At 52.7% G+C, this 11,099-nt stretch overlaps 1 protein-coding gene across 1 annotated transcript; it reads left to right on the top strand.

The window, feature by feature from the left end:
* Positions 1-253: 253 nt before the first annotated feature.
* Positions 254-9,542, top strand: LOC311359835 (PDZ domain-containing protein 4-like; the record flags this gene model as incomplete). Its single annotated transcript, XM_084479865.1, has 10 exons — positions 254-311; positions 500-507; positions 2,543-2,596; positions 3,467-3,586; positions 3,617-3,849; positions 4,072-4,159; positions 4,817-4,915; positions 5,043-5,105; positions 5,535-5,636; positions 7,383-9,542. 10 exons carry the CDS (start codon positions 254-256, stop codon positions 9,540-9,542), a joined length of 2,985 nt encoding a protein of 994 aa, XP_084335991.1.
* Positions 9,543-11,099: the final 1,557 nt, after the last annotated feature.

Below are 11,099 nucleotides of genomic sequence, written 5' to 3' on the forward strand. Positions count from 1 at the left end.
CCCACCACCACCACCACCACCACCACCCTAGCTACTGACACAGGGACCCCCCTACTGTTTGCAACTGCACAATTTCTGATGGGCTCTGCTGTCAACCGCAGCACGTGTTCCATTTCACTATCTTATTCGGAGAGTGATGGTGGATAGTATTAATAGCAACAGTCCAATGCATGGCAAAGTATTATTGGATCTGTCTATTGTTAAACATAAAGCGTGGCATCCGCAGCATGCAAACGCAGCATGCATGCTGCGTATGCATGCGGTGGCGTGTAGCGCAACGCCCGGGGACGTGAGGAGCTCTGCACTCGCAGGTACCAGCAGACAGGGACCTTAATGGATCCCCGTTTGGCGTACAGGACTGATTGCCCTTCTAATGCGCCTGCAACAAATCCCTGAATGTATAAAATCCTTTTAAGGAAATCTCCTCACCTCTCATTGATAATGAATGAGACTCCACTCCCTTTTCTCTCCATGCACGGTGCTCTCCCTCTGTGTTCAGAGCTGTCAGTCAGAGCCACTGAGCTCAGCCCTAATAGCCAGCCCCCCCCCCCCCCCCCCCCCCCCCCCACCCCCTCCCTCGTCTCCAACCCTGCTTTCATTTCTGTGAAAGGGACTGAGCGTGTAAAGCGTGAATAGGCCGGAGCATGGAGAGCCTCACCCAGGGGGCGGGGGGGGGGGAGACAACGCGTGCTGCTCCCTCCTCACACAAACAGGCAGAGTGCGACGTGGCGACAGAGGAACCCATTCGTGAACATGTGTACGGCAGCAGCGGCGTACGGGCGCCGTCACGTCTCAGCCAGAGGACGTGCAGACAGCCCAGGAGCGAGTCTTAGTTGTTTCTCAAGTGAAGGAAGTCATTAAGAGGGAAAGCAAGATTTATGAAGGGTCATTAGAGTGTGTGGAAGGACGAACGCAAGGACCAAGGGGAAGGAGAGGGCTGAAATAGAGCACGCTGTGGTTATTCTCTCTTCTCCAGGGAGGGGAGGTTGGCGTGAACAGAACTGCTGAGGCAGCACAGAGAGAGAGAGAGAGATAGAGAGAGAGAGATAGAGAGAGAGAGAGAGAGAGAGAGAGAGAGAGAGAGAGAGAGAGAGAGAGAGAGAGAAAGAGAGAGAGAGATGCTGTAAGGAGACAGAACTGGGAGAGAGAGAGCAGGTGGAGAAGGACCAGACATTGGGACGTGAGACAAATGGCCGGACGGAGAAGAAGAGGAGGAAATTGGAAAATATTCCAAGCCTGGGAACACAGGCAGGGGGAGAGAGCAGAGGGAGAGATGTGAAGGCAGGAGAGGAGGGGAACCAGCAGCAGAAATATGGCAAGAAAGTGTTACTGGTTGGCTGCACAAGGCAGCATTGATTTGACATGCAATTACTGGAAGAGCGACAAGACAGAAAATGAAAAAAAAGAGAGAACGACAGAGCGAGGTCGGAGACAGAGGTGGAGAGAGGGGGGGAGAGAGAGAGGGGGTCGGGGGGATAGAGGGACTGAGACATCGTAGTGTGATGTTGAGCGCGTGCAGCAAGCCAAGGTTAGGGTGTTCAACCTGAATACACTCTCACACAATGGCCGTCTGGCTCGATAAGAGTCATTTGTCTGCAAGCACCCATGGAGTGAACAACACTACACTAGCGCCAAGACACACACCGAATTCTAAGTGGTTGCCAAGTAACAAAATGCAAATAAAATACATTTCCATGCTGATTTTTGTTCTGCCCCCAACCACTGAATGAATATTTAAACACTGTGTTGAAGAATCTAATCCAATCTGTTTGATTCTGGGAGCTATAGGAGTGGAGGTTGCTTACAGTGGACCCAGGGTGAAATATCATTACCTGTGTTCTAAAAAGCACCTCTTTACCGGCTCAATCACGTTCCCTGAACTAACCAGCTCTCTCTGAACCCAGAGCTGTAATCCTCTTCAGACGTCTATCTTCCTCTCTGTCCTTTAAGTAACTAAAGGCATTAGAGGGGAGCACCAAGAGAGAGTATGATCCGCGGTTCATTGTTTTTCTAACCAAGGGGAAAACGAAGAGAGACTGTGTTGAATCGAGCTAAGGAAAGGTTTAAGCTTTATGAAATATATCAATGCAAAAAGAAAAAGTCCTATAATTGATTTAAATAAGTTTGTTTAATTTACATAAAATATCTTAACATTACATAATGATGTTTGAATTGCAGAATGGTCACTCAAAAAACTAAAACATATCTCATATTCTATACATAAATAACAATATAATAAAACTATTTATTGAGAAGAAAATAACCTATTCCTTTTGTCAATCTCATTGAAGATAAAACATACTATACACACTGTCCCAATTATAGAATGCAAATACAGCAAAGTTAATTCTGGGTTCACTTTGGGTATTTTACAAATTTAATTAAGAAATATTCAAATTAGCCCCTCATATGAATCAGAAACCTGTCATTCTTAGAATTCATTTATATTCACTCACTTCCACATTTGAACATTCTCCATTCTTCCAATGGCTGTGCCCCTAATGCCTCCACCTGTCTCCCATTATTCTCTCTCTTTCCACAGAAGGGTCAGATAAACAACATGCTGTGCTCTTTTGACGCTGAGGGGCGCTTGAAGGTTTTAGTACAAAGCTTTCCTCTGTTCACTGTCAACATTATTGAGCTCTTAAAGCTGTCCTCTTAAAAGAGGTGTCCTTTTCTTTTCTGCCTGTCCAAAAGAATAACACTTCAGAATAAGGTCTATTAAGGATGTATTCATCATAGTTATTGATCGGGGGGGGGGGAAATAATACTGTACTTTTCATATAGTATTGATTGCCAATCGGATTCTATCAAAGGCAAAACTAATTTGTTTGTTAAGACATACGAGTAGACCTTATTTGAACGTGTTTTGTGACAGATGAGAAGAACTTTTTGGCTATGTTCCCTCATTGGTTGTGTTTGATGTAGTAGTAGTAGTGGTAGTAGTAGTAGTTGTACTAGTAGTTCCCCCTCCCCTATGCTTTCTGTGCTAACAGGTCAGCTTGTTAACTGTGAACTAAGCTGCTGTGTATGTTACCCTCTCCTCCTGGGCCTTGTGTCAGCAGACTGTTGACCTTAGCCCCTTCCTCCTCCCTGCTCCCTCTATATTAGCATTCATATTTTTGTGTATCTTGTGGATATTTCTGGATCTAGGCTTGTTGTAGATTTGGAGAAAAATGCTTGCTCAGCGACAACATCTGTCTTGATACTCTGCCGATTTGTCTTTTCCCCCTCATCCCCCCCTCCCTTCTCTCTCCCATCCCCCAAACCGCCTCCTCTCTCTTTCTGCCTCGCTCTCTCCTCTTTCTCCCTCCTGCTGAGCCACCTCTCCCATGCGTGTGTGTGTGTGTGTGTGTATGTGTGTGTGTGTGCACGAGTGCATATTTGCATATTTGCATATGTGTGTGTGTGTGTGTGTGTGTGTGCATGTGTGCATGCGCGCGCGTGCGCGTTTTCTTCCCACCAGATGAACGGGAAGGAGCTCTCCCGTCTCTCCCGCGACCCCACCCTGGACCTGCGGGACCCCGTCCTGTCCAACATCCTGCGGCGGGGCGGCGCCCGCAGGAGGGCCGAGGCGGGGGGGCCGGCGGCGGGGGCGGGGGCCCTGACGGCGGCGGGGGCGGGGGCCCTGACGGCGGGCTGCGGGGCCCCGTTCGGCGGCGCGGCGGTGGCCCTGACCATGGGCGCGGCCGACTGCGTGGACAGCTGCACCCAGACGGACATCAGCTTCCAGCATATGTTGACTCTGGGCAAGAGCAGCCTGCACCCCTGCGGCGCCCCGGCCCCGCCCAACCCGCCGCCGTCGCCCCCCCTCCCCCCCTCTCTGGAGCCCTATCTGCTCAACGAACTGTAAGAGAGATAGAGAGAGAGAGGGGGGGGGAGGGGGGGAGGGGGCGGGCACTTATGCACAAATTGCTATGAATAATATGTAATTATATAATATATGACTCTGTTATCTATGAATATATTCAGTCGTATTATGCTAATAGAATTGCAGGCTGCGGGGCTGTGCAGTACCTAACTGAATGTCCGTCCCCCCCCCCCCCCCCCCGCCCGCTCTCACCCCCCCAGCCTCATAGAGCCGGAGTACTACGACCCCAACGACTACTTCGACATCAGCCAGCATGAAGTGGACCGACAGGACGAGCTGGAGTACGAGGTGAGCCGAGCGCGAAGGAGCCATCACTCACCCTCCAGGCTAACCTTGTGGAGAGAAAACACTATTAGCTCAGCGCTAACGCCACGCCCTCGTGCTCTGGAACCGTGTGTCTGTGTGCGTGTGCGTGTGTGTGTGTGTGTGTGTGTGTGTGTGTGTGTGTTTTTGTGTCTCTGTATATGTGTGTGTGTGTGTGTGTGTGTATCTGTCTGTCTGTCTGTCTGCCTGTGTGTGTGTGTGTGTGTGTGTGTGTGTGTGTGTGTGTGTGTGTGTGTGTGTGTGTGTGTGTGTGTGTGTGTGTGTGTGTGTGTGTGTGTGTGTGTGTGTGTCTCTCTCTGTATATGTGTGTGTGTGTGTGTGTGTGTCTCTGTCTGTATATGTGTGTGTGTGTGTGTGTGTGTGTCTCTGTGTGTGTGTGTGTGTGTGTCTCTATATATGTATGGGTGTGTGTGTGTGTGCGTGTGTGTGTCTCTCTCTATATGTGTGTGTGTGTGTGTGTGTGTGTCTCTCTCTATATGTGTGTGTGTGTGTGTGTCTGTGTCTCTCTCTATATATGTGTGTGTGTGTGTGTGTCTCTCTCTATATGTGTGTGTGTGTGTGTGTGTGTGTGTGTGTGTGTGTGTGTGTGTGTGTGTGTGTGTGTGTGTGTGTGTGCCCTAGGAGGTGGAGCTGTACAAGTCCCGGCAGCAGGACAAACTGGGGCTGACGGTGTGTTACCGGACGGACGAGGAGGAGGACCTGGGGATCTACGTAGGAGAGGTACGAGCGCTGGACACACGCCTCGTGTCTCCTGTCACCTGGCATGTGTCGTCCATAGACTGTATAAGATGGTGTCCTCCCATCTTATCCCATTCTATCCTATAATCATTCTGACGTTTTTATTCAGGTTAACCCCAATAGTATTGCAGCAATAGACGGACGCATCCGTGAGGGCGATCGGATACTACAGGTATATGCGGATATATGCATTTTACTTTTGGTGTGTACGTCGTGTTTGGTGTTTCAGGTGCTATGTGCTGTGACGTTTGCTCAACGGAAGCGTCACAAGTCACTCAACCGAACTGTCTTCATCCGTTGTTTCATTTGATTTGGTTTGTCCTTCGCACAGATGTGTCAAAGTGTCAAATTACTTTTCCCATCCCATCAAAACGGCAACAAACCCCCGACATATTGGCTGGGAACGGGGGGTTGTCTAGTCAAAATCCTTCTTCTTGAGGGCATTTGTAACAGACTGCCCGTTGACAGCAGATGTTCCCCGAAAGGTTTGAGTGGAATTCTCCCAACTGGACTGAGAGCTAAGGGCGGCCTGCCACGGTCTCGGGGGGGTTCAGAAACCCCGTCCTCAGCTCACTTCTCCCCTCTCGCCGCTGTGTGTCAGATCAACGGCGTGGACATCCAGAGCCGAGAGGAGGCCGTGGCCATCCTCACCAGAGAGGACAGCACCAACGTCTCCCTGCTCCTGGCGCGGCCCGACATCGAGGTGCGAATGCGATGCAGTGCATTGGGATACATTTCATTTCATTTGATTGCTTTTGCCACCTTTGCGCCTTGCATCTCAGGCACGTTGATCTTACCAAGCCGCGTGTTAGGTGAGAAGAAGAAATTCCCAAGACGCAGCCCGCGGCGCATTATCATACGATAACAGTTGATCTGATTAGCTGGCGTGGGGTTGCATTCATTGCAGAGAGGAGATCAGAAGACGTAAGCATCAGGAAGGTGAGACGATATGATGAGAACACAGATAAGCAGCGCCAGGAGAGAGATGATGAGAGAGGGATAAAAACACGATGCGAGAGAGAGAGAGAGAGCGAGAGAGCGAGAGAGAGAGAGAGAGAGAGAGAGAGAGAGAGAGAGAGAGAGAGAGAGAGAGAGATGGCTGGGCTTTAGGAGAGGAAAGGAGGAGAAGGAAGAGAGGAGAGGAGGGGAAGGGAGGAAAGAAGAGAGGAGAGGAGAGGATAGGAGGGGAAGGGGGGGAAGGAAGAGAGGACAGTGTTTACATTCCCAGCGCTAAAGTGGATATGCTTTGTTCCCCTCAAGGTTACTGCTATCAGACGTAGCGACACGGTAATGCATATAGGACCCCCAATCCCCACCTCCACCCAATACACTCACCCTGCCAAATGGCTCACCACACACACACACACATACACACACTGACACACACACACACACACACACACAGACACATACACACACTGACACACATGCTTTCCACGAGCGCACTCTAACAGATGGGCCACTGTTGCTCACTACTTTAGATCTGGGTATTAGATCAGAACGCGCACAGAGGCACGTTTAGAATGCTAACAAAATGTCAGCCTCCTGGCAGCACAAGCGACAGCACAGATGCGGGGGCCAGCCATCACGATGAGTTTAACACACACACGCAAAAACACACACACACACACACACACACACACACGCACACACAGACACACACACATGCACACACAGACAAACACACACACACACACACACACACACATAATCAATTCTCCTGTTTAGGAACACCTTTGTATGTTCGGAGAGAGCAGTGGCTGTGAGAGAGAATCGAGATCAGAGTATTTCTATAACTCAGAGGCAATAGTCTAGCCTGGGAAGAGAATCACGGGCAGGAATTATGCGAGCACAGATTAAAGGCTTGAACCCACGTCTAGGAAGAGGATAAGCGAAGAAGATGCAGTAGGAATAAGAATGAAGTCGGAGATAATCAATACTCTCGACTAAGAGCCAGAAAATAATTCACATTCAGATATAATTGATCGGGCTATATAGTCCACTCCGAAGGCTAGGTTAATCAGATTATGCCTCAATCTATGAGTTACTTCCCAGCTTCACTGGGAAGGCCAATCGAAATAGCTTGGCACATACATTGTTAATGAGATTAATATATTGTTGGTCAAATTCCAATATTGACTACGATTTCCACTTTACTTCACTGCCCATTAATACTATTACCTACTCCACAAGTAAAACAGGGCTTGGAGTTTCTCCATTACAGGTATGGGAAACCTTGTTTTTTTCTGGTATCGATTTGTTCTTGGGATGCTTTCAGCTGCTTTTCAGCACGATGCTAAAAAAAAACACCTAGAGAGCAAAATGTCCGTCGTTCAAATATTGTCTTAGCTCCACCTAGTGGTGATGATCAGTATCTGTCACTTTGCTCCTTATCAACACTTTGCTCCTTATCACACCTGTCTAACATACTGTCTGTCTTCATCTCCAGAACGATAACCAGCTGGACCAGGACGAGCTGGACCTGGAGCCGCTGGACAACGCCCTCCACCTGCCCAGCCCCCAGTGCCTGCGGACCCCCGGTGTCGGCGGCGGCGGGGGCGGGGGCCCCGGGTCGGGCGTGGGGTCGGGCGGGCGGCGGGGCCGCTCCCTGAGCCGCGACTCCCCGGGCCTCCTGCTGCAGACGGTGCTCAGCAACAGCCAGGAGCTGGACAGCGGCGTGGGCCGCACGGACGAGAGCACGCGCTACGAGGAGTCGTCGGAGCACGACCTCCTGGGCGACGACCACACCAGCGCCTCCAACACCAACGCCACCAACACGCCCGGCAGCATGCGCAAGTTCATCTCGGGCTGCGGGGACACGCCGCCGCTGCTGCTGTGCTCCCAGGACCTGCAGTTCAGCACCGACTCCCTGCTGGGTCTGGACGGCGGCGGCGGCGGCGGCGGCTGCGCCCCGGAGAAGGCCGGGGAGCGCGGCGGCGGCGGCGGCGGCGGGGAGAGGAGCTGCTACGGCGCCGAGGACCCCGTCAGGGTGATGATGATGATGCCCGGGCTGACGGAGGAGGAGTGCGAGCGGTACCGCGAGCTGCTGGAGATCAAGTGCTACTACGAGAGGAACAGCAAGGCGCTGATGCTGCTGCAGCCCGGCGAGGAGGGCGGCGGCGGCGGGCCGCTGGACGTCAACATGAACGAGAGCCTGATGCAGCACGAGATGGCCCTGCTGGAGGAGGAGCTGCGGCACCTGGAGTTCAAGTGCCGCAACATCCTGCGGGCGCAGAAGATGCAGCAGCTGCGGGAGCGCTGCCTGAAGGCCTGGCCCCTGGAGGAGGAGAAGGGCGACGCGGGGCCCGGGAGCCCACTGGGGGCCGGCCGCCTGGGCTCCCTGGCGGCCGGCGAGGAGTCCTGCCACCACGCCCTGTCGGACATCAACGAGCTGCCGGAGCGGGAGCGCTCGGACAAGGACAGCACCAGCGCCTACAACACGGGCGGCGAGAGCTGCCGGAGCACGCCGCTGGTCAACGAGCAGCACCCGTCGCCCTCCACGCAGAGCCTGGACGGCCCCCCGGAGCCCGTGGCCCCGCCCGGCCTGCGCCTCCCGCCCCCCTCCTCCTCCTCCTCCTCCTCTCGGCACAGGGAGAGGGGCAGCAAGGGGGAGAGGGCCGACAAGGGACAGCAGAACCTCAACCAGACCTACTCCCCCAGCTCTCACCGCAGGGCAGCGGAGGCCAAGACCTCCAGCCCCGCCGCTAAATTCAGGTCCCTGTCCCGGGACGGAGCCGTCCGGAGGGGCTCGGACGAAAGCGCGAGGAGGAGCCCCAAAGCGACGGGCGCGGCCGAGAGCCGCACGGGCGGCCGCAGCGCCGAGAACAGCCCCTACCTGTCCCGGCGCCAGAGCGGCACCAAGATGCCCCAGCGCTACCAGAGCTGCATGCACCTGTGGTCCCCCTCCACCGGCGAGGGGGGGCCGCCGGCGGGGGCCCACGGGGACCCCGCCGCCGCCGCCAGAGGGACGGAGGGCGACGCCAGCCCCATGAGCCTGGGCAGCACGTGCAAGGACGCGGCCCACGGCCCGCCGCCGGACCTGCCCCTGCACCTCCCCGGCCCCCTGCTGCCCGCCTCGCCGCGCATGGAGTGGAAGGTGAAGATCCGCAGCGACGGCTCGCGCTACGTGGCCAAGCGGCCCGTGAGGGACCGGCTGCTGAAGGCGCGCGCCATGAAGATCCGCGAGGAGCGCAGCGGCATGACGACGGACGACGACGCCGTCAGCGAGATGAAGATGGGCCGCTACTGGAGCAAGGAGGAGCGCAAGCAGCACCTGCTGAGGGCGCGCGAGCAGCGGCGGCGCCGGGAGTTCATGATGCAGAGCCGCATCGACTGCCTGAGGGAGCGGGAGAGGGAGCAGGGCGCCGGGGGGCCGCAGGGCGCCGGGGGGGAGCAGCCGGGCGGCGGCGGCGGCGGGGTGGGAGGAGGGGCGCTGCAGCAGCAGGAGCCCGCCTCCATCCTGGAGCTGTGTCACCGCAGGAGCATGAAGAAGAGGAGCCGCCGCATCCTGGACAACTGGATCACCATCCAGGAGCTGCTGGCCCACGGGACGAGGTCTCCGGACGGGAAGAAGGTGTACAACCCCCTGCTGTCCGTCACCACCGTCTAGAGGTGGGGGGGGGGCGGAGTCAGCCGGCGGGAGGAGACGATGACGACGTGCGAGCGAAACCGCGTGAAGGATGGCCGATATGTCGTTGCGTTTGTCACCAGCAGTAACCGAGATGCTGTTTTCGGGATATTTGTAGCTCCTCCGATTCAGATCGATGTTTGTTGGATACCCGAGAGCAGCAGGAAAACCCACAGCCCTGCCAACTCAACAGAATAACAGGTGTTTAAAAGTGACCGGAACCTCCCTTGAGATCTGATACTGTAAGCAAGGGAGAGGAGGTCGTGAGAAACAGCGCCCCCTACTGCTGTTTATCCGACGGGTTGGGAAGAAACCAGTGATGGGAAAGTAAAGAACAAAAAAAGGAAACAAACTCCGATATTGTTGGAAGCATCAATCCATATTTGTGAAGAGCTGATTTAACTGAGATGTGTTATAATTGCTTCTGGGCCATAACGATCATCATCTACACATCGAGTGTAACCGTAGAGTAGAATGTAGTTTAGGGATTAATGTAGACACGCATTAACAAGCGGTCTTTTTTGGGCTGAACCATTCAGTGTGACCCCATGACAAGTCACAGAAGCCTTGAGATGATCTATCGTGTACACGGTGCCTTCCTGACAGGCAGTCTTACTGTACAGTATGCATTTTGTTAGACACACATCAGGACAAGTTGCCACTGAAGAGCTGGATAGTAAGGCACATAACAACCAACACGCACACTCGTGTTGGAGAAGGGCACAACCTATCTGACAAGCACAGGAACGCATTCCTATCGGATACATGCATAGGACAAAAGCACACAATTGAAGAAAATGTGATACTATTTTCAGAACAAAATTTCTCTGTAAATTTTTTAACTAGTCCGTAGGCTATGGTACATACTGATATAGTGGAAGGCGATGCTGAGCCATATGGGGGCCGTTTGTAAACCTTTAACTGCTGAAAACCGTGATTCACTATGTTTAACATTAATCTTTAATCGACATCCTTAATCCAAATCTACTTTTTATATCTAAATATAAATCCTAAATATAAATCTAGATCCTAAATCGAAATCTATATTTTATTTTTAAATCTAAATCTTATATCTAAATCTATATCTGATATCTAAATCTAAATCTTATTTCTAAATCTAAATCCTAAATCCATGCAACAGATATGCTAATTATCCCGCATACTAATTAGTTCTGTCATATTGTCATATTTCGCGGGAGGCATAACGTGCATTGGGCAGGAAATGCGCGCACGGACAGCAGTTCACGCCATTTGACATCTTGAGCCATTTATCTGGTATTATACGTGCCGTTGCAGCTGAGGTAACAGCAGCTCTGCAGAGACAGCGACATTCTCACACTGCTTTGGCTGCATCGGTCCGCTGTCCGTGTCCGCATTTCCTGCCCAATGCACGTGATGCCTCCCCCGATTATATGACGGGTTAGGAGTCAGAACCAATTAGTATATGTATGAGAATGAGCATATCTGTTGTATGGATTTAGGATTTAAATATAAGATGTGGATATAAAAAGTAGAATTAGGTTTAGGATTTAGATTTAA

The sequence above is a fragment of the Micromesistius poutassou genome, assembly GCF_964030765.1.
Source record: "Micromesistius poutassou genome assembly, chromosome: 15".
In the NCBI taxonomy this organism is placed as follows: domain Eukaryota; kingdom Metazoa; phylum Chordata; class Actinopteri; order Gadiformes; family Gadidae; genus Micromesistius; species Micromesistius poutassou.